Below are 25,974 nucleotides of genomic sequence, written 5' to 3' on the forward strand. Positions count from 1 at the left end.
GCATAAGCGGCAGCAAGCAACAATTCCCCTCCCCCCCACTCCCCACTGTGGGGAAAAAAGCATCAGTACCCACCACTGAGCATTCAAGCATGCAGCAAAGCAACAGCAAAGACACAGACTTGCAGTTATCCTAAAGACTACGTGTTTCACCCGGTATTCAACATACCACAGTGTCTGTCTCTCTCTCTCTCTCGCTCTCTATTTCACAGCATGACGGGAGACATAACAAATAGTTCACCGGTTTTCCATGATAAGAGTCCATTGTGTTGCTTTTTCCGTGCTCTATACCCAAACTGGGCACACAGCCATAGATCTTCTGACTCCCACAACGCACCGATCTCCGGGACACTGATCTTCATTCTGCCTGTCTCCAGAGCCATGAGATCTCGGCCCTCCGAAGGTGAGCTGAGCTCTTAGGCTGCGCCCTTGACATGTTGAATAACAACCAGTCGTGAAACCCAGAGAGCAGGTCTCATTCCCGCAAAGAACCAAAGTCAGCATGTAACTCCAGGCCAGGATCTTCAAAAAAACACCCTGAAAGGGAAAAATAGAGATATTAAAGATGGATATAGAGCTGTTTCCGAAGATGCAAGGAAAGGAGTTGCCGTTAGGTGCTATTGTCTCCTCCTAAACTCTATTGTTTTTTTTTACTGTGGAGCAACTTTTCATGGAATATCTCTTCATGCTTAGCTTTTACAAAGGGCAGATCTTACTAGCTTACTGATTGGAGTCATAACTAAATTCAGAAAAGAACCAGTGGTGATCATGGTAGATACTGAATCTGTTTGATCATGTTACAGTAGCAGCACAAGATGCAGATCTACTGAGGTTCCCCCCTTGATGATGACCTCAGCCAAGATATGGTGGACTTTAGAATGTTGCTACATTATCACTGAGTTGTGCTAATTTTACTCTTTGGAAATGCACAGAAGATAATGAACGAGATGGTGGATAAGGTTTTGCATTGCTTCTATGTTGACATCAAGAGTTAAACTGCTAGGTTCCAACCATTCATTGCAAATGGTTTCAGAAATTCTTAAGATCTCACAAGCATCTCATTGCAGGCATGTAATTACTATAAGCAACCTGGTTGGTTTACATCATGGAGGAACGTGGGAGAGTTTGATCAGGTCTGTGAAAGGTTCCTCCATGAAGGTACAAATTTTTGATAAGATTCTACACAGTCTTTTGTGAAGTGATGCTGTCATCAAAGGTCATCCAATTATTAAAGCATCCTCCAATCTCAATGATTTGAAAGCACTAACACCCAACCATCTGTTGCTTCTGAAGACTTCCCCATTCTTGGAGAGTTCCAAAAGGAAGATGTTCATGCTGGTCATAGATGGAAGCAAGTCCAATTCATGTTATGCTTGTTTTGGAAATGGTGGGTCAAGGAACATTTACCAGAGCTACAGGAATGTCAGAAGTTGTCAGATATCAACACCGTTTCCTCCCAGGAGACATTCTGCTTATAGTTCATGACACGGTGCCAACTTCCAACTTCATGGGAAGAATCATCCAAGTTTTTCTGGACAGAAGAGGATTTGTGTGGCAGGTCTGCATCAAGACCAAGTCCAAATGTCTGGACAGGCTTGTAACCAAGATTTATCTTCTACAGGAGGCAGAGATTAGAGGAACTATACAGGTCTAGAAACATAATTTTTGACTTGACTTACTGACTGGACAGAGTGGTACACTGAACTAAGTGCTGGTAACATCTGCCTAGATAACTGTTACGTGACTTAACGGGAGGAAAATTTACATTTGTGTGAATGTTAAGATGTTTATCCTTTAAGATTTCATATTTCTTATTTTTACTAGTATGTAGTTGTAATTATTGTGTAATAATTAGGGGTGGGGATATAGGATCCATGTATCTATTTTCTGTCTATTGTATTTTGTGTTGCATGTTTATTATGGGTAATATTGTCACATGGATTGGGGTGTGGTGGAAGCGAAGTGAGTCTCGTTATGTATTCATGCTTTGCTGCCTTTAGTTCAATTTAGTTAGTCAGGGTGGCAACTGGGGAGATTTTTCTTTTGTTGACAGCTAATGCTAGGTCGCTATTATATTATTAGACGTTATATTGCTAGTTTTAGTTTTGTTACTTTCTTGTCACTACAAGATTGTTCATCTTTGGACTCTTCAAAAGAGAAAGGATTGGACTCTTGATCTTTAGAGCTTTGTTATTTTGAAGTGCATCATACAATGTCAGCCCCCGTCCTTAATCTCTTGAGTCATTTTGGTTTGTTTTCAAGTAAACACTACAGTCAGGCTAACTGGCCTATAATTTCCTTTCTTCTGTCTTCTTGAAGAGTGGAGTGGCATTTGCAATTTTCCAGCCCTCTGGAACCATGCCAGAATTTAGTGATTCTTGAAATGTTATTACTAATGCCTCGACAATCTCTTCAGCTACCTCTTTCGGAACACAGTTGTCTATCAGGTCTACATTCAGGCCTTTCAGCTTCCCAAACACATTCTCCTGAATAATAGCAACTGCACTCACTTTTGCCTCCTGACACTCTTGAACTTCTGGCATACTGTTAAGTGTCTTCCATGGTGAAGGCTGAAGCAAATTACATGTTCAGTTTGTCTGCTATTTCCTTGCCTCCGGTTGCTATCTCTCTAGCATCATTTTCCAATGGCCTGATACCTGCTTTTGCTTCTTTTACTCTTTATAAATCTGGAAAAAAGCTTGATATCCTGTTGGATATTGGCTAGCTTACCTTATTTCATCTTTTCTTTCCTTATGGCTCTTTTTGTTGCTTTCTGTTTTTAAAAGCTTTCCAATTCTCTAGCTTCCCACTAATCTTTGCTGAATTATATGCCCTGTCATTTGCTTTTATGTTGCCTTTGATTTCCCTTGTCAGTCACACCTATGTCGTCCTGCCTTTAGAATAATTCCTGGAGTATATCTATCTTGAGAATTGCTCTCAACAACTCCAGCTATTGCTGCTTTGTGGTCATATTTGCTAGCGTCCCTTATAATCAACTTCGGCCAACTCCTCTCTCATGCCTCTGTAATTCCCTTTACTCCATTGTAATACTGATAGATCTGTCTGTAGGTTCTCTCTCTCTCAAATCGCAGGGTGAATTTTATCGTGTAATCACTGCCTTCTAAGGGTTCTTTAACCTTAAGTTCCCTAAACAAATCAGGTTTGTTAAAGAACACCCAATCCAGAGTAGTTGATCTGGATCTCAACTACAAGCTGCTCTAAAAAGCCATCTCATAGGTATTCTCAGATTTTCTCTCTTGGGATCTGATATCAGCACCAACCTGATTTTCTCAATCAACCTGCATATTGAAATCCCCCATGACTATCGTGAAATTATCCTTTTGACATTTATTTTCTAATTCATTGTAATTTGCAGCCCACATCCTGGCTACTGTTTGGAGGCCTGTACATACCTCTAATCAGGGTATTTTTACCCTTGCAGTTCATTAACTCTACCTACAACGACTCTGCATCTTTTGATCTTGTGTCATCTCTTTCCAAAGATTTGATTACATTTTTTACCACCGCAGCCACGCCATAAACTCTGCCTTCCAGCCTGCCCTTTAGATATGATGTGAATTTATGCTTCTGATAAATAGATCTGACTACAGAGATAGTTTTCAGTAGTGCATACTCATGGCTTTTTGATTTACAAGTTTGGTGTATGAATTCAATGTGTAAATTTATTTAATGCTAGATAGCCTTGGTCATAATTTATCATGGTATAGTTGAATATCAAGATCTGGTTGAATGCTTCTTGAATGTATACCAGACAACTGTGAGCTATGTCTGCAGAGTCTATACTTCAGTTTAATCAACATCATTTGCTGGTCAATGTAACTTTTTAAGAAGTAGCCTTTTATGAAGTGCCTTTGTACCAGCTAAACAACGAGAGCATCCTAGCAATTGACCAGCAACATTTCTTCCACTAATGTAGGAATCCCATTATTCTGAGATACATGAAGTTTGAAATTAAACTGATAGTTGATTTTTTTTGTCAGTTTTTCTCTTTTGACTATAAATATTTGTTTTGATCCTTCCTCTTGGCAGTTAAGTTGAGTGTCACTGGGGTTTTTTTAACCCCAGAAGAAGCTTTTTCTTTTAATACCATGACTAATTAAATTGCCTGATACCTTCATTTTGTTTGAAAAAGCTTTGCTGTCTTGTACTGAAAGTTTTGTAGCATATATTCAATTCTAGAAATCAAACCTTTTGGATAAAATAGAAAGATTATGGCCAATGTCATACTTTGCCTTCTAAACATGAAACAGGAATTTCTAGTACATCAGGAGAAAGATTAGGTCCTTCAAGCTAAATATCTGATGAATATCAAAATTGGTTTTAATCTCAATTCCAATTTCATGTCCAACAGTGGTAACCATTCAGTTATTTGCACATCAATAATCTGTCCCTGTCTTTTAAAATAGCCAAAGAATACTCCAACTGCCTTCAAAGGAAGAAGGTCTTATAACAAGTAACAAGTCAATGCAATGTTTGTTTTAACTTTTTTTAAATATCCTGGATTTGGGGAAAATCACATTGAGTTAGAGAATAGCAAATGTAACTCTCTTACTCAAAAGGCCAGAGACCACATGAAAATAGGAGCTGGTATAGATCACTCTGCCCCACTAGATCAATGTGATCATGACTGATCTGCACAGGACACGACACTTATGGGTCAGTTTCCTCATATACTTCCGTGCCTTGATCATTCAGATATTTATGTTCACCTTACATGCATCAAATGATCTAGCCTTTACCACTCTTAGTGACAGATAATTCCAGAGATCTACTACCCTCTGAAAGAAATTTCCATACACTTGTTTAAATAACCTTTAATTTGTATCATGTACATGACACACAAATGAAAATAAACAAAGCAGGAAGTTGGATACTATAGGCCAGTTAACAATTGTTAGAGGGAAAATTTTAGAAGCTACTATTAGAGGTGATGTACTATGATACTTAAGGTTCAAGAAAATCAGGGAAATTCTGTGTGAAAGAGAAATCCTTTTTGACTATACACTCAGTGGCCACTTTTATTAGGTGTATCTTACTTTAATATGCTTGTGGTCTTTTGCTGTAGCCCATCCATTTCAAGGTTCAGCATGTGCATTCAGAGATGCTCTTCTGCACACCACTGTTGTAGCATGTGGTTATTTGAGTTACTGTTGCCTTCCTCTCAGCTTGAACCAGTCTGGTTGGTGTCCTCTAAACTTTCTCATTAACAGTGCATTTTCATCCACAGTACTGCCACTCACCAGATATTTGCCTGCTTTTTGTGCCATTCTCTAAACTCTAGTGACTTGTGCTTGAAAATTCCCAGAGATCAGCAGTTTCTGAGATACTCAAACCACTTGCCTGGCATGCAGCAATCCTTCTATAGTCAAAGTCACTTGGATCACATTTCTTCCTCATTCTGCTATTTGGTCTTGACAACAGCTGGACTTCTTGACCATATCTCCATGCTTTTATGCATTAGCTGATTGTATATTAGTGTTAATAAGCAAATTTACTGAGTAATGTGACCAATGTGTGTAATTTGGAGCAATGTATTCTGTGAAAACAGAAGATCAGTGGATATACTTGTGGATTTTTTGAAAACTGCTCATTGAGTGGGTTATGGCAGAAAATAAGGCTTGTAATAGAGGTGGTTACATACTGGCATTAATAGGAGATTGATCTTCCAACAGGAAAAATGAGATGGGCATAAATGATTCATCATTTGGAATGATGTAACAATGTCACAATGATTGTTGCTGTGCTGCCTGCTTTACATTTTGTACATTTAGGAAAGGCTTTGATAATGCTGCTAAATTTACTGTTGTCATACCACCGGTTACCATCAGGCCTTGAATAAAAGGGATAAATACACTCTCTTGCCCTGTCATTGAAATGCTCCTACAACCAATAATTTCACTTTGACTGTTTATCTCATGATCTTGATATCATTATTTACTGCTATTGATTTTAATTTGTATTTGCACAGTTTGTTGTCTTCTGCCCTCCGGTTGTTCATTTATTGATCCTGTTATAGTTACTATTCTGTAGATTTGCAGAGTGTGCCTATAAGAAAATTAATCTGAGTTGTATATGGTGATATATGTATTCTGATAATAAAATTTATTTCGAGGTAAGTAGTGAAGAGCAGAAGGCTAGAAAGCAATTTTGATAGGTTCTCCTTTTGTAGCAGATTTGTGTCTAAAGTATGAAGGCTACAAAGTGAATATAAATATGGTAATTGAGCCTAATGTGCAATTGTCTATTTTGACAATTTTATCTATTTTTTTTAAATGGTGAGAATTTATGGAGTTCTGGTGTACAGGGAATCTTAGGTTCCCCAGTGTAAAATTTGCAAAAGACTTGTCTGCAAGCACAGTGAGTAATTAGAAATTTTGATAATGTGCTTTATTAGGGAAGTGGAATATTTTGAATTATCAGTTATATGAGGAATTAGTGAGACAGCAGTGGTTAAAAAATATATATAAATATGTCTATAGATATACAGATGAAGATGTATAGATATATAGATAGAGAGAGATCCCCTTATTTAGGGAAGAATGTTAATGTTTTGGAAGCTGCCAGAAAAAAACTAAAACACGACCCAGAATGAGTGGTTGTCAGGCTAGGTTTGTATCTGCTGGAGTTTACATGAATGACAGGAAACTTGCATGCAAAGGGTCTGAAAGAACTTGACAGGGTTAATGGGAGGTGAAATGTTTGATTGGGATTTGAAATTCTTTGAAGCTTTGTTCCTCAGTGATGACAAAGCCTATGTTTAAGATAGTGGTAGTTACATTCTTAGTTGGGGCACAATGGTCAAATGGGGGGGGGAAAAATGAGAAGTGGCCTATTTCTGCTCTTTAATTCGTACCTTCCAGATCTTTGTGACGCTCTGATAGAAAATTTTGCCTTGTATGGATAACTGCCTTTTGTGTAAGTGATAAAAACAAGAAAATCTGCAGATGCTGGAAATCCGAAGCAACACACAAAATGCTGGGGGAACTCAGCAGGCCACGCAGCATCCATGGAAAAAGCACAGTCGATGTTTCGAGCCGAAACCCTTCAACAGGACTGGAGGAAAAAGCTGAGGAGTAGATTTAAAAGGTGGGGAGGAGAGAGAGAAACACCAAGCGATAATTGAAAGCTGGAGGGGGAGGGATGAAGCAAAGAGCTTGGAAGTTGATTGATGAAAGAGACAGAAGGCCATGGAAGAAAGAAAAAAAAGGGGTGGGAACCAGAGGGAGACAATGGGTGGGCAAGGTGATAACTTAAGAAAGGGAAAAGGGGATAGGAAATGGTGAAATGGGGGGAAGGAGGGAAGCATTGCTGGAAGTTTGAGAAATCGATGTTCATACCATCATGTTGGAGTTGTTCCTCCAACCTAAGTGTGGCTTTATCCCGACAGTGGACATATGGGAATGGGTGGCCACTGGGTGATCCTCCTTGTTCTGGTGGACAGAGCGTAGATGCTCAACAAAGCCGTCTGTCTCCCAATCTACATCGGGTCTCAGCAATATAAATGAAAGTTGCTTCCTTTAATACTATGCCTGGTTTGGAGGTGATGGGCGAAGAAAGGGGCATCTTGGAGCTCGTTATCTAAATGTTATGAGAATGATCCTGTGAATGAAAAGGCTAACGTATGAGCAGTGCTTGATGACTCTGTCTATACACCGGAGTTTAAATGAAATGCTGGGGGGAGGGGGTTATCCCATTGAAATCTACCAAATATTGGAAGGCCTATATAAAGTGGACATGGAGAGGATGTTTTCAGTAGTGGGGAAGTCTACCAGAAGGCATAGTCTCAGAATAGAGGAATGTTCCTTTAAGTTGGAGATAAAGGAGGAATTTTTTTAGCCAGTCGGTGGTGAATGTGTGGAATTCATTGCTATAGACAGCTGAGGAGGCCAAGTCATTGGGAATATTTCAAGTGGAGATTAATAGGTTCTTGATTAGTAAGGGCAAGGGTGTTAAGGGGATAAATAACTCAGCCAGATTGAGTTGGCAGCACAGACTCGACAGTCCGGATGGTCTGATTTTTTTCCCCTATGTCTTACAGCCTTATTGCTGAATTTGTGGCCAGAAAACAGTTGAGGGGGACTGAGGGCATGTTTCAGTGTAAAATGGTCTATTACTCTAGTGAACATTTTCGTTACTAGTGTTATGTAGCTGATTAATTCAGAGCTTGTTTTAACAGCTTTTGAACTCCTTTGGATGTTTTGCAGCACACCTTGTTTTAACAACTGTATTGCCATGGTTTGATTCCTAAAGAACAAGCAGTTGCAACAAAGTCTTGCAGTCAAATAGTGACATGATCTGTTGCCTTTGTACTTCTGTGCTAATCACTTTAAGCTTTGCATAATAGTGACTCTCATGATTTTGCTGATGGTGTTGTGTCAATAACATTGATTGTCCTGAAGAAGTTGCTAGGATTACAGGTGCTAGGAATGTTCATTGCATGCCACATAGGTACAGAAATTGCACTCTTTTGCAAGACCCTACCTGAATGCCTTCCTGCACAGGAAAGGGGTGATTCCATTTCCTAGCTGTGATAATATTGTGCAATCGTCTTGGGGCATCTCCAAACTTTTATTTTATAATGAAGAGTAGGTTATTGATGAAACTGCCAAAGAACTTGAGGTCCAGGATGCTGACCGAACAAATAATCTGCAGAGTCTGAGGCTGAGAAGTTTAATTTTCAGTGGCCTCATTGATCTTCCTTTGTGCATGATTCCATCTGCTGGAAAGCTTCACAGGTCAGATTTATCCTGCCTTTTGTGGACTGGTCTAATTTGGGAAATCTTCCATATAGGGAAAATGCAGAAATTGCAGGTGTTAATTGAAGTATTTGAGTAGTAGTGCAGCTCATCTCAGGTGCAGCTTTTCAGTTTTTAAAATTGGGGTGTTATCTGGTCCCATAGCCATTGCTTTATCCAAGGTGTTTTCCCCATTCTTTTTAACTTGGAGTGAATTGGGTTGGTTGAAATAAGAATTGCAAAGATCTTGAGGGACTCCATAGTTGGTCATTAGGCACTAATCATTTTGCAAATGCTTCAACCTTTGGCGTACTCTGTCATTTTCTTAGTTGCCACCTGGTAGCTCTTTAATTTCTCTCCTCCATTCTCAACTAGTGGGACAGGATTGAATAGCTTTCCTGTGATCAGTTGATTGTGGGAGCATCTGTCTTTGCAAAGCTGCGTTCAGTAGTTAATGTTTTTCCAGGCTAGCAGTTCACTTGTGGGTGTACTTGGTTTCTGCTCCCACAAGAGTACATTGCATAATGCTTGGCCTGAAGCTGTGCAGAAAAAGGGCCAACCAGTAAGGAATATTCTAAATTAGGAGATTACACATGATGGTTAAATATTTTTTTACTGATGGCCAACTGCCTTTTTGCCATGGTTGCAGCTGTTAGTTCTGTTCTGACTTTATCTTAACTTAGCATGATGGAACATGTCCTTAGTATAAAAATGGGTTTTGTCTCCACAAAGACTGTGATAAGCAACTCACGAAGACTGTAATGGAGAGATGCTTATGCCTGATGCTGTTTAGTAATGTTGACCTTTGTGTTGACTCTCTCGTCAGTGGTTGCACACTAAGCCTGGCAAGTATGTTTTGTATGATTGGATCATTGATTCTGCGTCTGACTCACTTGGTCTTGATTGATGTGGTGGAAAATCTTATTTAAAACCGGCAAATAACATAGACAAGATAGAATAAGTCTTTTAATGTGTACAGTTTCAGAGTTGGTTTCACCTTTTGGCCTGGATAAATTTCTTAACCATTCCTTGGAGTCAAACAAGCCACATCATCAGTGCAGTACAATAAAAATTCTTTCCTGAAATTAAAGACCACACCCATCTATATCAGGTGAACATGAGATGTCCATAATAATAATTAAAATGGAACAAAAGACTAAAGAGCAGAAGGATAGCCAGATACCCATAATAAAATGGTGTGTGAGAGGTGGGGGAAGAGAAGAAGCGGATACCAGGATTTCAGGTTAGTAGGTTTGATCTTGTTTTGCAGTCAATTCACTTCATGTTGTCAGAAGAGCACATAATATCATAATTACTTCTTGCTAATTGTTCTAGTTGTGAAATTTGACCTTGGTTGCTGTTCTGAGGTATTGCTTCATCATCCAGAGAACAGAATTGATCTGTATTGTAGTTTGAATATTGCTAGTTGGAGAATCATTCTTTTCTGTCTTGTGCTTTTTATGCATCTGTCCAACTAAATCAACAAGCTTTAAGGACATTGCAAATTGTGCCAAACACTAAACATAGTGAGTGACCAGAAATTTGTAGTACAGTGCTGATTGCTGTAACAATAAGGAATACAGTGTTAAAACAGCAATGATTGCCATCAATACTGTGTATGATACATAATACATAAAGGTCTACTTTAAGTATTTTTCAATGTTTGCATTTAGGCAGCCATAAAAATCAGTGATACATTAGGAACTAATGGGGAAAATGATGAGTTTAATGTAGGATTGGGACCAGAGGAGGTTGCAAAACAAGGGACTTGAGAAGTGCTTGGCTTTCATAAAGCCACTACAGTGATGGATTACAGCTAGTTAATTGCTTTTGATGTGTAGTTTCTATTACCTTGTTAGCAAATGCAGCATCAATTTTTGCTAAGTGTTCCAGAAAAGTTAATGAATGAAATGATTAGGCAATTTATCCTTGTATTTAAAGAAAATATTTCATAAACATTGGAACAACCTGTTATTTTGAGAAAACTTAATAGCCTGCAAAATCCTCATTCAAGGTTAATATCACTGCCTGTTTAGCAGTATCAATATTCATAAAAAGACCAGTATAAATTCTGTTCTAGTCTTAAACTGATGCTTGAACACAAACTTTGGAGATAGTTCTATACATGGACTAGGATACTGCTTAAATTATTAATGAAAGTTGAAAAATATCCAGAGAGTTACAAATAGAAATTAATATCCATTTTTAAAATATTTTGTTTAAGCTCACTAAACTAAAGCTTGGTTGAAATTAATAGAAATATTGTGATTTTTTTTTATTTGATAGGAATGCAAGCAACTTTTATCAGTTAGCCATTCCTTGAATTGACTGGCTTACAAGGTGCTTAAAAGTCAACCATAATCCAGAGGGGTTTGAACCATGTACAGGCTTGTTGCAAAGCTGCAATCACTCATGGATTTTCTTTAAATTTGGTTTAATGAAGTAAACATTAACCTGCTGCAGAGAAATTTTAACTCCGCTTCTGGATCATTGTTGTAGGGCTTTAGATTACTGTTTCAGTTTAAGTGAGAAGTTGGGAAAAATTTCTTTTGCTTTAAGTGGGCAGATTCCTCTGTTGAAACACAAATGCTGGTTTAATCTGAGATCATTAGATTGTTGTGAATTTTGGTGTATGACCCAAAGTAGATAAAGAAGATGCCAGCCATCATAGGAGAGGTAAAGTGGACTAGTTGCATTCTTATGTCCCTATGAATGAAGCTCCAGACCTTTCAGCTTTGCATCAGAAAGGTTAATTTGCAGTAAATAAAATGACTTAAATAGTGGAATCGAGTATCTGAAGTCGTATTGTTTATTTTTGTGAAGCAGATAAGCTCTGCCTAAATTCATATTAAGATAATGAAGACAATGAAACTGAGAACTGATCACATTGGAGGCTCTCAGTTTACAAATGTCTTAAATTACTGTCCCAATTATTTGTTTGTCATTTCTCTTTTCCTCAATTTCTCTTTAATTATTTTCTGCTGTGGCAATGGACTTTGAAGTTCATTAACAAGAAAAAAAATCTGCAGATGCTGGAAATCTGAGCAACAAACAGAAAATGCTGGAGCAATTCAGCAGATCAAGCTGCATCTATGGAAAATAGTACAATTGAAAATAGTACAAAGGGCTGACACCCTTTGGCAAGACTGGAGGAAAAAAAACCTGAGGAGTAGACTTGAAAGTTGGGGAGGGGGAGAGAAATGCCAGGCAATTGGTGAAACTTGGAGAGGGAGGGATGAAGCAAAGAACTAGGAAGTTGATGGGTGAAAGAGACGGAAGCCATGGAAGAAAGAGAAAAGCAAGGGGGAGGAGAACTAGAGGGAGCTGATGGTCAGGCAAGGAGATAACATGAGAGGGACAAGGAGATTGGAAATAGTGAGGGGAGAGGGTGGGGGCCATTACTGGAAGTTTGAGAAATTGATGTTCATGCAATCAGGTTGGAGGCTACCTAAATGGAATATAAGGCGTTGCTCCTCCAACCTAAGGGTGGCCTTATCCTGACAGTAGAGGAGGCCATGGATGGATCAGAATGGAAAGTGGAATTAAAATGGGTGGCCACTGGGAGATCCCACTTGTTCTGGCAGAGGGGTGCAGATGCTCGACGAAGCGGTCTCCCAATCTATGTCGGGACTCACTGATATACAAGAGGACACACTGGAGCACCGAATACAGTATATGACCCCCAACAGACTCGCAGGTGAAGTGTCACCTCACCTGGAAAGACTGTTTGGGGCCCTGAATGGTAGTGAAGGAGGAGGTATGGGGGCAAATGCAGCCTTGTTCTGCTTGCAAGTATAAGTGCCAGGAGGGAGATCAGTGGGGAGGGATGAATGGGCAAGGGAGTTGCATAGGAAGGGATCCCTGCAGACTCTCTGTCTTTATCTCCAGAGACAGCTTATCCACTGATGTCTATTATAAACCAACACAGCTACCTGGATTATACCTCATCCCACCCTGCTACTTGTAAAAACACCATCCCCTTCTCACAATTCCTTTGTCTCTGCCAGAATTGCTATCAGGATGAGGCTTTTCATTCTAGAACGAAGGAGATGTCTTCATTTTTCAAAGGAAGAGGCTTCCTTTACTCCATCAGTGCTGCCCTCAACCACATCTCTTCCATTTCACACACATCTGCTATTAACCCATCCTCACACCATGCTACCAGGGATAGGGTTCCACTTGTCCTCCCACTTTCTGTTTTCCACAAGGATCACTCCCTACATGACTTCCTTGTCCATTTGTTCCTCCCTCCTGGCTCTTATCCTTGCAAATGGAACAAGTGCAACACCTGCCCATACACCACTTCACCTGTGAGTCTGTTAGGGTCATGTCCTGTGTTCAGTACTCCCATTGTGGCCTTTTGTATGTCCTTGAGAACCGATGTAGATTGGGAGACTGCTTCGTCAAGCATCTGCGCCCTTGCACCAGAACAAGTGGGATCTCCCAGTGGCCACCCATTTTAATTCCACTTCCCATTCCCATTCTGATATCCCCATCCATTGCCTGCTCCACTGTCAGGGTAACAACAATTTCTCAGACTTCCAGTAATGCTTAGCCCCCGACCCCCCCAACCCCGTCATCATTTCTGATCCCTTTGTCCCTCTCTCATATTATCATCTTCCCTGCCGATTACCTCTCTCTGGTGCTCCTTGCCCCCCCCCCCTTTCTTCTATGGCCTTCTGTCTCTTTCACCAATCAACTTCCTAGCTCTTTGCTTCATCCCTCCCCTCCAAGTTTCACCTATTGCCTGGTTTTCTCTCTCCCCTCCTCCCACCTTTGAAATCTATTCCTAAACTTTTTTTTCTCCAGTCCTGCCAAACGGTTTTGGCCCGAAATGTTGATTGTACTTTTTCCCATAGATGCTGCTTGGCCTGCTGAGTTCCTCCAGCATTTTGTGTTTGAAATTCATTCTCTGGTTGTATTTCCACATTTGTTATATTTTGCTGTCACTTTGAAAAGCCATAACACCAACACTTTACTATCTTTTCAAAGTCAGGTTTATTATTACTGGCATGTGACATGAAATTTGTTAACTTAGCAGCAGCAGTTCAATGCAATACGTAATATAGAACAGAGAAAAGTAATTAAAAATAATAGTAAGTAAATCAATTACAGTATACGTATATTGAATAGATTAAAAATGTGCAAAAATCAGAAACACTATATTTTTTTAAAAAGTGAGGTCGTGTCCAAAGGTTCAATGTTCATTAAGAAATTGGATGGCAGAAGCTGTTCCTGAATTGCTGAGTGTGAGTCTTCAGGCTTCTGTACCTCCTACCTGATGGTAACGGTGAACAAAGGGCATGCTCGGGGAGCTGGAGATCCTTAATAATGAATGCTGCGTTTCTGAAGATGTCCTGGGTACTTTGTTGGCTAGTACCCAAGCTGGAGCTGATTAGATTTACAACCCTCTGCAGCAGCTTTCGATCCTGTGCAGTAGCAACCCCCTGCACCCCCCCCCCCCCCCCAATACCAGACAGTGATGCAGCCTGTCAGGATGCTCTCCACGGTAGAGTTTTTGAGTGTATTTGTTAACATGATAAATCTTTTCAGACTCCTAATGAAGTATAGCCACTGACTCGGTTTCTTTATAACTACGTTTATATGTTGGGACCAGGTTAGATCCTCAGAGATCTTGATACCCAGGAACTTGAAACTGCTCACCCTCTCCACTTCTGATCGCTCTGAGGATTGGTATGTGTCCCTTTGTCTTACCCTTCCTGAAGTCCACAATCAGCTCTTTCGTCTTAGTGATGTTGAGTGCCAGGTTGTTGCTGTGGCACCACTCCACTAGTTGGCATATCTCACTCCTGTATGTCCTCTCATCTCCACCTGAGATTCTACCAACAATGGTCATATCATTAGCAAATTTATAGATAGTATTTGATCTATGCCTAGCCATACAGTCATGTTTATATAGAGACAGGCTAAACACACATCCCTCAGGTATGACAGTGTTGATCGTCAGTGAGGAGGAGATGTTATCACCAATCCACACAGACTATGGTCTTCCAGTTAGGAAGTTGAGGATCCTGTATCTTATCATTCCTAAGTATCAGTTACACCATTCTTGCAGTAAATTCATGATAAATTCACAAACAAAATCATTTGCAGCTTTTTGCATTGGGCATTTTACTTTTGTTCAGGTTTCTCCAGTGTCTGAGGTTTGAAATGTTTAGTATCAAGTATCCTTTTTTAAGTAATATTTTCTCATTGCAATATAAATAAAGTAATTGGTAAAGTGCTTTCTATTTACCAGATTACTCAGAAAGCAAAATCTTTGTGTTTTTACTCTGCAACAGGATGTACCATTTTAATTGATTTAAAGCTGGGAAAGTATTTCTGAAATTGTGAATACAGTTTTAAGGTAGGTAGGGAATATGGCAGCCAATTTGTTCACAGTTATCTCCTACAAGTGGATTTTTTAAATTGATTTTCAAAATGGTACTGTGGAATTTTTCTCAAAGTATTTCTTTCCCAAGAGTGAAGATTGCTTCACTTTTGTGTGTCCTAGGCACCAAAAATGATGGATTTATGGGAAGCATTTGCTTAGTTTTGTGCAACTCACTATTATTCAGGCCGGCCCTACATCAGGTAGCTGGTGCTCCCTCCTACGCCAGCAAGAGCAGAGAGAAACACATCCCAATTTAAGTTTCCCCCAATCAGTTGGTGATTTTTGCCTCTGGCTCCTGTTGGTTTGCCATTTGTGACTGCAAGAACTACATGAACAGCACAGAGAGAGTGATCTCCATGACCAACCACTCAGCTGATCTGTTAACTCTTGAAGAAATCACAGAACTTGCCTTGCTAATGATACAGAAGGAACCATTCTGGGACTATGCCACTCTACATAATTCAGATTAAGATTAATTTATCATGTATACATTGAAAAATGCAGTGAAATGTATTGTTTGTGTTAGTGAACACAACCCAAGAATGTGCTGGGGACAGCTCACAAGTATCGCCGCACATTGCAGTGCCAGCATACATGCCCACAATGTTCAGCAGAACGATACAAAACACAATGAGCAAATCAGCAACAGCAAAACAAGCCCATTTTCTCCCACCCACCTACAGACAGTTCTCCAATCCCAGGGCAGGCTGCCATAACTCCAGCAGACTTGTGGAGAAAGGGCTTCTGACTTCCCCAGTGTACTTCAGACTTGTGAATCCAGATCTTTGGCTATCAGGTTTCGACCTCTGGACTTGCAATCAACCGTCAGATTTCAATGTTTGGTATCGACTCTGGTATTAGTTGATGACAAGACCCTGAACTCTAGACCTCAAACTCCAGACTTGCCAGCTCCTGTGCACCCTGGATGACTAGCTGACCAAGTGGGCCATCACCTCTCATCCTCACGTGTCCTTGTGCACAGCACTTGATTTTACATGGGTGGGATATAGCTGGCAAAGTTGACCATTGTAACCACCCCCAATTCCCAAAAGCAAAGTGCTCCATCAGGGACTCTAACTTTAACCAGCTACGGTGATCAGCATGCTGAGGTCATATCAGGGCCGTGAAATCAGCCCAAATCCAAACATGAATTCCTGAAAAGATAGGCAACTGACAGACCCGCTGTCTTGGATTGGATCCATGGCCAGGTTGTGGTTGTTGTGTCTTGACTGAGACTGTAAAGGACTGGTTGGAGTGGAACAAGTGAACAGACACTGGCCAAACAGGTGGCTGAGAAAAAAATCTTGTAATTCAGGCTGAGGGAGAGCATCACTGTCCCTATTGGGCAGAAGGGCAATGAGTCCACTCCAGTTCAGTAATGTTGGAGCTGTTGTTAGCCACAGTTGTAAGAGCTGTCATGGACTTGTCATTTTTTCCAGTGAGTATATGCATGAAATATGGTCCAAATACGCAGGAACTGAATGAGATGACATAAAACTTGGAACCCCAAGAAATGATAGTTCCTTCGAATATCTTTTTTGTACATCTGTCCCAGGGTTTAATATTATAATATTAGAATTTATCTCTCAAAGAACTCTATCTTGGACCCTAGTCTTTTGGTTGACCCTTTTGCATCCACCCATCAGAAAAGATAGATGGTGCCTGCCCACAATCTTTTGCTTCTGGATGTGCAGACCTGGATAACCTAATATTTCTGCTGAAGAGGTGTTTCAGGATGTAGAATGAGTTCCAAGCAATGAGTGATCTTAAGGTGCCATATGGCTGAGGTCTTACCGTGGAGCCACTGTCAGAAATTTCATTGTTTCTTAGATTCAGAGATTTTAAATTATTTGAGGAGTCTGATGTGAAATGACCTTCTGCTTGTCTCAGATACAATTCAATCTATTTTTTCCTGGCTGATTCCCATTGTCTTCAGTTCCTCAAAAGTCCCAGAAACCATTTATTCCACAGATTTGCAGCCCTGGAAGTGTTTTTTTTAAAGTCCTCATCTTTGTTTTAAATGCTTAGTCCGAGATTGTATACCATCAAATTCTACAAACCCCATTTCCAGAAAAGTTGGGATATTTTCCAAAATGCAATAAAGATAAAAATCTGTGATATGTTCATTCACGTGAACCTTTATTTAACTGACAAAAGTACAAAGAAAAGATTTTCAATAGTTTTACTGACCAACTTAATTGTATTTTGTAAATATACACAAATTTAGAATTTGATGGCTGCAACACACTCAACAAAAGTTGGGACAGAGGCATGTTTACCATTGTGTTACATCACCTTTCCTTTTAATAACACTTTTTAATCGTTTTGGAACTGAGGATAAATTGGAAATTTTGTCTATTCTTGCTTGATATAAGACTTCAGCTGCTCAACAGTCCGTGGTCTCTGTTGTCTGATTCTCCTCTTCATAATGCGCCATACATTTTCAGTAGGAGACAGATCTGGACTGGCAGCAGGCCAGTCAAGCACACACACCCTGTGTCTACAAAGCCATGCTGTTGTAGCCTGTGCAGAATGTGGTCTGGCATTGTCCTGCTGAAATAAGCATGGAAGAGACATTGCCTTGATGGCAACATATGTCTCTAAAATCCTAATAAACGCCTCAGAGTCAATGGTACCTTCACATACATGCAACTCACCCATGTCCTGGGCACTGATGCACCCCCATACCATCACAGATGCTGGTTTTTGCACCTTTCACTGATAACAATCAGGATGGTCATTTTCATCTTTGGCATGGAGAATTCGACACCCGTTTTTTCCCCAAAAACTAGCTGAAATGTGGACTCATCTGACCACAGCACACGTTCCACAGTCTTTCAGTCCATCTGAGATGAGCTCGGGCCCAGAGAACTCACCGGTGATTCTGCATAGAGTTGATGTATGGCTTCCTCCCTGTGTAATACAGTTTCAAGTTGCATTTCTGGTTGCAGCGATGGACTGTATTAAGTGACAATGGTTTTCCGAAGTACTCCCAAGCCCAAGTGGCTATAATTGTCACAGTAGCATGACGGTTTCTTAGGCAGTGCCGCCTGAGACCTCGAAGATCCATGTGCATTCAACAGTGGTTTCTGACCTTGCTCTTTACGCACTGAGATGTATCTGAATTCTTTGAATCTTTTCATAATATTATGTACTGTAGATGTTGAAAGACCCAAATTCTCTGCAATCTTGTGCTGGGAAATGTTCCTTTTGAACTGACTAACAATTCTCTCATGAATTTTGGCACAAAGGGGTGAGCCATGACCCATCCTTGCTTGCAAAGACTGAGCCTTTGATGGACGCTACTTTTATACCCAGTCATGATACCTCACCTGCTACCAGTTCGCCTGCTTAATGTGGAGTCTTCCAAACCGGTGTTACTTGAATATTCTGTGCACTTTTCAATCTTATTTTAACTCTGTCCCAACTTTTGTTGAGTGTGTTGCAGCCATCAAATTCTAAATTTGTGTATATTTACACAATACAATTAAGATGGTCAGTAAAATTATTGAAGAACTTTTCTTTGTACTTTTGTCAGTTAAATAAAGGTTCACGTGAATTAACATCACAGATTTTTGTTTTTATTGCATTTTGGAAAATATCCCAACTTTTCAGGAAATGGGTTTGTACATTACTCCAAAGAAAATTTTCTGTTCACATCTCTTTTATTAGTCTCTTCTGAAGAGTGATATTCCACCCCCCCAAAAAAAAATCACCATATAATCCAAAAACTATAAAGGTAATGCAGTGGGGCATTTTTAAGAGTTACATTCATGACATTGCAGCCTGATTTGATGCATAACTGGTGAATTTAATATCTGACCAAATATATCTTATTAAAGAATATCCAGTAGAAAAGGTGCCTTTCCAACTTGCCACTGAGAGAATGAAATGTAATGACCAGTAGGGAAAGAACTGAAAGCAAAACAATGGACTGGATAATTTGACTACTGCTAACTATTTGGCATCAGGATACCTGTGGCTTCCAAGTTGACAGAATGGGATAATGGTTCCCATAAGTAACGAGCTTGTGAATATTTATCATGCTAACTGCTTTCAAGAGATGGAAGGAATCCACTTGGATACTGGATGATCCATAATTTTGCTGTGGAGTTGCAGGAGAAATGAATGAATTTTGGAAGGGGGCAAGCAGAATGAGGGATGAAGAACAAGTTGCATTTTGTGCTCGTCTCGTCATTGAATACTGGGTAGATGGTGGTTCAGAGTTTTGAATGGCAACAAATTAGAACACTGGCTTTCACTGATTGTATTAATAGTCCCAGGTGGTTTGTTAGAAATCAGCTTTTTTTAAAAGCAAAGACGTGGCTTTCCATTGAGCTTTGGCACCATAGATAAAAATGTTTTGAAAGTGCCAGCGACTCAGGTTCAGTTTTGCTGCAGTCTGTAAGGGGTTTGTATTTTTCCCCAGTGACCCTGTGGGATCCTCGGGTGCTCCAGTTTCCTCCCACATTCCAAAGACACATGGCTTAGAAAGTTATTTGGTCACAGAGATATAACTGGGTGGCACAGCTTCATGTAGCTGAAAGGGCCTGTTACTGCGCTTTATATCTAAATGAAGTTGTCAAAGTTATAAATTATTTGTCTCTAATGAACTGTTTAAAGCCATACTCGTTGACTCCAAACTCATTCGTTATTCTTGTTCCTTGCAATATAGCTTTACATTGAGAGCAAAATCTCAGAATCAAGTTTATTATCACTTGCATGTGTCATGAAATTTGTTTTGTGGCAGCAGTACCGTACAAGGGATAAGTTACAATATAAAATAGTGCAAAGGACAAATAGCGAGGTATGTTCATGGACTGTTCAGAAATTTGGCAGAGGGAAAGAAACTGCTTCTGCTTTTGTAGCTCCTTTCTGGCATTATGGCAAGAGGACATATAGTTGGTGAGAGTCCTTAATGATGGATGCCACCCGACAGACATTAAAGTTCAATGCCCAGTGCATCAGCAGAGTGGGTAAATCTTAATGTAAACTTTTGGCATTTTAACATAACCCAGGACACTAAATTAATTTAGAGGTTGTGGGCATTGCCAGAAATGCCAACATTTATTACTTAAGGAGTTAATTGCATTGGTTATGATTATCAATATAGTCAACTCAGTATCTGCTTCCAAGGTATAGAGACAAATGGAATGCATGTCTCGAAATAAAATTGACCTTAAATTCTTCTTTAAGGACATTACTAGTGTTTTAAATATTTGCCCTGTCAATTATTTGTCAATCTAACTTCAGTTACATCATTCATTTGATGAATAAATCTTGGATACAGCTGAATGTTTGTGTTTCACCCCTTCTAGCAAGATGAAGAAAATGAGCAAGAGATACCAATTACGTGCCTTGTTAAAGAAGGCTGTGAAAAGGCGGACCCTACGCAGTTTGAGATACTTAAAGTTCTGGGGCAAGGATCCTTTGGAAAGGTAAAGGAATTAAAATTAACCTGAAAATATTTAATGTACAAATAGTATTAAAGATGTGGAATCATCCCTCTAAATTTTCTTGTTTATACAGTATTCTGTAATTCTTTCAATATTCGATAATAGTATTTTTTTTCTCAATAGAGAAGACGATTTGCTCTATTATTAATAAATTAGTAATTTTTCTCCATGCCAATCTTTCATAAAAGTCCATTAATACCACCCCTTCCCCACAGTGAATTCATCTGACATGAAGCTATAATTTGCAGTTGCTGATCAACCTACCAGTATGTCCTTTGGATAAGGGAAGAGCAGAGCAGGCAGGGGAAGCCCATCCAGTCATGGGGAACCTGCAAATTCTGCAAACAGCAATGGAGGTCAAAATTAAAGCTGGGTTACTGAAGTTTTGTTTTTGCACCTGTACTGTCTGCTGAAACGCTGCTGAGTTAGCTTTCAAGATTAACTGTTGAGAGATCATCATTCGGACAGCTAACAAGTATTTGCTTAACAAGTAAAAACTGTGGGTTTAATGATTAGTAGTGTCTTGTGGGGAGTTGAACTTAGGCATGAAGTTAGAGAAGTGAAGCAGTAGATAATTCCACCTTTCATTAGATAGTCAACAAAGCCTTAATTTTTAATATTTTCACCCTTAATTCAACATGACATAAGTTAAGGAAATATGGGGAATAAAACACATTTGCACTAAACCTGGCTTAAGGTGCTAGTTGAGAAATCATTGAAGTATTTTCTGTTTAAAGACTCCAAATTGTGAAAGCCTAAATAAAGAATACAATTTGAATGATTGGGTAATGAAAAGCTCAAAGCTTTATTGACGAAAAATGGCACTCAAAAGTTAAAATGAGCATAAAAGAGAAATAGTAATTGCTTGAAATGTTAATATATTTATCTGAATTTTGGTTTTGCTGCTTCTGTTTTGAAAAATGTTTTCAAGTGACATTTCGCTGAAGATTATGTATCGCTGAAGCGGAACTTCCAGGGGTGCTACAAGTTATTTGGATGTGTAATGCTGTCCTTATCAGTAATTTTGACATTGGAGGTTGGATGAATGAACAAACAAGTCCTGCTGAAGGGTCTTGACCTGAAATGTCAACTGTACTGTTTTCCATAGATTCTGCTTGGCTTGCTGAGTTCCTCCAACATTTTGTGTGTTGCTTGGATTTCAAGCACCTGCAGATTTTCTCTTGTTTGAGAGTCTTGTGCATGACTTTGTGCTAATCTAGCTCTAACATATTTATAATAGTGATAGCATCTCTGGCGTCTTACAACTCATTGGTATTATTTTTGGTCAGTTTTATCACAAATGTAATTTATTCTCAAACTATATGCTTGTTTGGCAGTAATTCTAATCTTAAAATAACCACACTCTGCAAATGGATTTTGCAAGAGCTCATGCAAAAAAAATTTAGAGATACAGCATGGGATAGGTCCTACTAGCTGTGCCATTCAGCAACCCCCAATTTAACCATAGCCTAATCATAGGACAGTTTACAATGACTAGTTAACCAACTAGCCGGTACATCTTTGGACTGTGTGTGGAAACTGAAGCACCCGGAATAAACCCATGCATTCCACAGGGAAGACGTACAAATGCCTTACAAAGAGCACTGGGGTTGAACTCCGAACTCCACTGTTCCCAGCTGTAATAGGGTTACACTAACCATTACGCTGCTGTGAACAGTTAAGGAAGCCTTAACCTCAGCAGGATTCAACCTCCTATCTTAACTGGAGAAATATCATTTTTACCTTGCTGTGGAAGGAAATTCTGAATGATTAAAAATTGTGGGTTTAATAAGACAGAGATGTATAGATGTTCCATCTGTACTGCCACAGCAGAGCTCAAAATGAGGCTGAGATAAGTCATTGAAAGTCAGCAAATGTTGCAGTGGAAAAAATAGTTCAGAAACTGTTTAGAACGTAAAGTAAACAAATTATTGAAACAAAAACAATGACCCACTGAGTCCTTCCAGTAGTTTTAAGTGGCATCTGGGTAGGCAGGAGTGGACTGGACTGAGACTGTACAGAAAGATGTCCAATCTATAGAAGTTAGAGGGAGGAGAGAGGCAGAAGTTAGTGTCTGGGCTAGGTGAGGGGCTGTCACTTATAGTTTGTGCTGCTTTCTAGTAGAAGACAAGCTGGATTGTATTCATCTGTGGCTGCACTAGCTGAGGACTGCTGCATGTTTGTTCTTGCAGAAATGTGGCTCCCAGACAACATCCCATGCACCATCAGTCTATAGACCATGACACTCAGGGACCTGAGCTTTTTATTTTTTACTGCCATCGTAATTATATGTACTATATGTGCCTTGAGCTGTGGGTGACTGTTGATACCATGGTTTGCACCTTGGCCCTGGAGGAACACTGTTTCATTTGGCTGTAGTCGTGTGTAATTGCATGGCAATTAAAACTGAACTTCTTATTCAGTGTGAAAATGTTTACTTAAAAACTCAGGAACATCTGATATTTTACAAATGACAAATATTAGAATATTTTGGCGGACTTTGTCTTCTTTACAAGTCAAATCCATTGGAGTTTTTGAGCATTTTGTATTTCACTCCTTCAGACGAATGTACCATTACACTGCTGGTTTGTAGCCACAGGGTTAAGGAGTGGAGTGGAGGATTAAAGTGACCTGCAATGGGGAACTCGCATTCACTTCCACAGCTAGCACCTTATTGTGGACAGTTTGTTTATTGATTTTTCCTTTTGTTTTCTTGGAGTGGAGGATGTGCCCAATAGAACTTGTTGAGCATTTTCCCTGCTTTTCATTTTGTATCTCCTACATTTTTTAGTCTGCTTCCACTCACTCATTGCTAAGATATCTTTGTTTATACATTATCATCATATCCTGGCTTCGCCTTGTAAGAGATCCTCTTCCCACCTTCCCAGTACCATATTCCACTTGGATAGACTATTGCCCAGTAGTATAAATATTGGGAAATTTTCCAATATCCCACTTCCACCAGGTTTGTTCAGCCTTCCCTCTCCTTCCTCCTTCACTTTTACCTAGACTCATCACCCTCCCCCGCTCCCGGTTCCATCTGTCCAAAGTTTTTGAACAGACAAGGAGCATGGGGATAGGACAGACTTTTGTTTCCCTCTCAGTTCTGTTTCTCTTCCTGCAGATATAGCCAGACCCACTGAATATTTCCAGCATTTTCTGTTCTTTCTTTCAGATTTCCAGCATCTATAGGCTCTTTAATTTTACAGTCGGTCCTCCTTATCTGTGGATTCCGCATGCACGGATTCAACCAGCTGCGGATCAGGAAAACCCAGAAGTTCTCTCTCCAGCACTCGTTGTTTGAGCACATACAGACTATTTTCTCTTGTTATTATTCCCTAAACGATACAATATAACAACTATTTACATAGCATTTACGTTGTATTAAGTATTATAAGCAATCTAAAAATGACTTAAAAGTCCAGGCAGTCCCCGGGTTATGAATGAGTTCCATTCCTGAGTCCGTCTTTAAGCCGGATTTGAAGTTGGAACAGCTACATCCGGTATTATTTAGTGTCAGATAGTCAAACGTTTTTCTTAGTATATAGTACACATTTTACCTTTCTATGCATATAAAACACTTAAGAAACATATGTATTTCAATAATTAAACCACTGTGTTGCTTAGTAATAAGAGTAGCTTTCATCCGGGCAGGGCCTTTCACCTGTTCCATTAAAATTGTTCCTATCATTGACCGACTGTAGCCTAACGCTTTTCCAATGACTGATGGCGTTTCACCTCTTTCCAATCGCTTTATTACTTCCACCTTATTTTCAATCGTGATCGTGATTATTTTCGTGAACAGAAACATCATGGACTCAGAGCTGCACTGCCAGGTCCTAATGCCCACTGCACTGAGCATGTTAAATAAGGTCAGGGGTTCCGCTGGGTCCTAAAGACCACCGCAGTGAGCCGGGTTAAATAGGGGACTTGAGCATCAGTGTTGTTTGGTATCCGCGGGGGGGGGGGAGGTCTCGGAACCAATCCCCCACGGATAAGGAGGGCCGACTGTATTTGGTTTACATCTTGTGCTATTTTCATAATTCCACTTTGGATGTGGCTTTTCCTGACACTCACCAATGTCCTGTGTCTTTAAAAATCTTAGTCCCAAGAACTTCATTTCCCCGCAGCAACCCATCTCTCTTTTTCATCTAGAAAAATGCCTATCTGATTAGGCTTTAGTTGATGACTTTGTGGCAACTTTTGTCTAATTATGCCTTCAACTTTGTTTACATTAAAGATGTTATGTGAATGTGTTGTCTAAATTGTGTTTGTTTCCTACAATTAGGTGTTTCTGGTTAGAAAGACGCAAGGTTGTGATGCTGGTCATCTTTATGCTATGAAGGTGCTTAAAAAAGCTACATTAAAAGGTGATTTTTCATTCTTTTAAATACGACTTCTAAGTGCTTGATGTTCAGAGTGGATCACCCTGTTCGCAATGCTGTAACAAAATATTCTGATATGATTACCCCCACACTCCCTGTTTTGAATAAATGTTGTATAGGTTTTCCAGTAAAGTTGAAGCATTACAAGTGAATTGCAGAACTTCTGTGCTTAAAATCCTAAGAACGTGACTAGTTTATTTTAGTATATTTAGTTTACTAGGTTAGGGCTTGATTCTTTGCACGACATCCCCACAGCCTGTGTTCATGGGGTATATTGTACTTAACTGTCCAACAAGCATAAACCAATAATCTTACAGTCCCTGCCCTGAGTCAGCATCCTGTGCAGTGCTATACAATGAAAATATTATTTGGCTGGGATTTGACTCTGCCACTTAAATAATTTGTAGAACTGACTTCTGATCCACCAAGAGCGATAAGGAGATGGGAATAGAAAATGAACTTCACACTTTTAACATGGTTGGTGTAGCAAAACATTACACACTTTTGCTGTGCACTTTGACAGGACATTTTGCAATGGAAGGGAATAAAACAGATTGTGCAAGAAATAAGGGAGCTTGTGAACATAAATGAAGGAATAAAGAGCATGATAAAATAGTGTATTGACTTAGCACAAGTCAATTGCAAAGTCATTCCAAATGTTTTGGGTGGCCAGAGGTAATAATTCAGGCACAAATGAGAACATCCAAAGCCAATGTTCTCAGTGATAAAGGAAATAGAAGTTAAACTAAAATGAAACACAGGAAACTTGTGATATGCATCAAGGGCAAGATTCTGTTGATAACTTTAAAGACACTGGAAAATGCGAGAACTTAATTCAAAGATAGGCCTGTTAAACAAAGTTGTCATGTTGAGACAGGCATTGTTCAGAGCTTTGCATTTTTTCCCAAAAATACTTACAGCTTGTAATCACATCTGAGTTACTGAAAGTGGGTTGCATTGTGCTGTAGGCTGGTGGGGGAAAGTCC

At 39.6% G+C, this 25,974-nt stretch overlaps 1 protein-coding gene across 6 annotated transcripts in view; it reads left to right on the top strand.

Annotated features, from left to right (window-relative positions):
• LOC132393125 (ribosomal protein S6 kinase alpha-3) overlaps positions 1-25,974 on the top strand; it is a 110,868-nt gene that overhangs the window by 24,944 nt on the left and 59,950 nt on the right. For all 6 annotated transcript variants that reach the window (XM_059967962.1, XM_059967960.1, XM_059967963.1 and 3 more), the window contains 2 exons: positions 20,466-20,585; positions 24,892-24,973. In XM_059967962.1, coding sequence (XP_059823945.1) covers positions 20,466-20,585; positions 24,892-24,973 — 202 coding nt within the window. The remainder of the gene's footprint in view (positions 1-20,465; positions 20,586-24,891; positions 24,974-25,974) is intronic.

Source organism: Hypanus sabinus, chromosome 4 (genome assembly GCF_030144855.1).
Source record: "Hypanus sabinus isolate sHypSab1 chromosome 4, sHypSab1.hap1, whole genome shotgun sequence".
Classification (NCBI taxonomy): domain Eukaryota; kingdom Metazoa; phylum Chordata; class Chondrichthyes; order Myliobatiformes; family Dasyatidae; genus Hypanus; species Hypanus sabinus.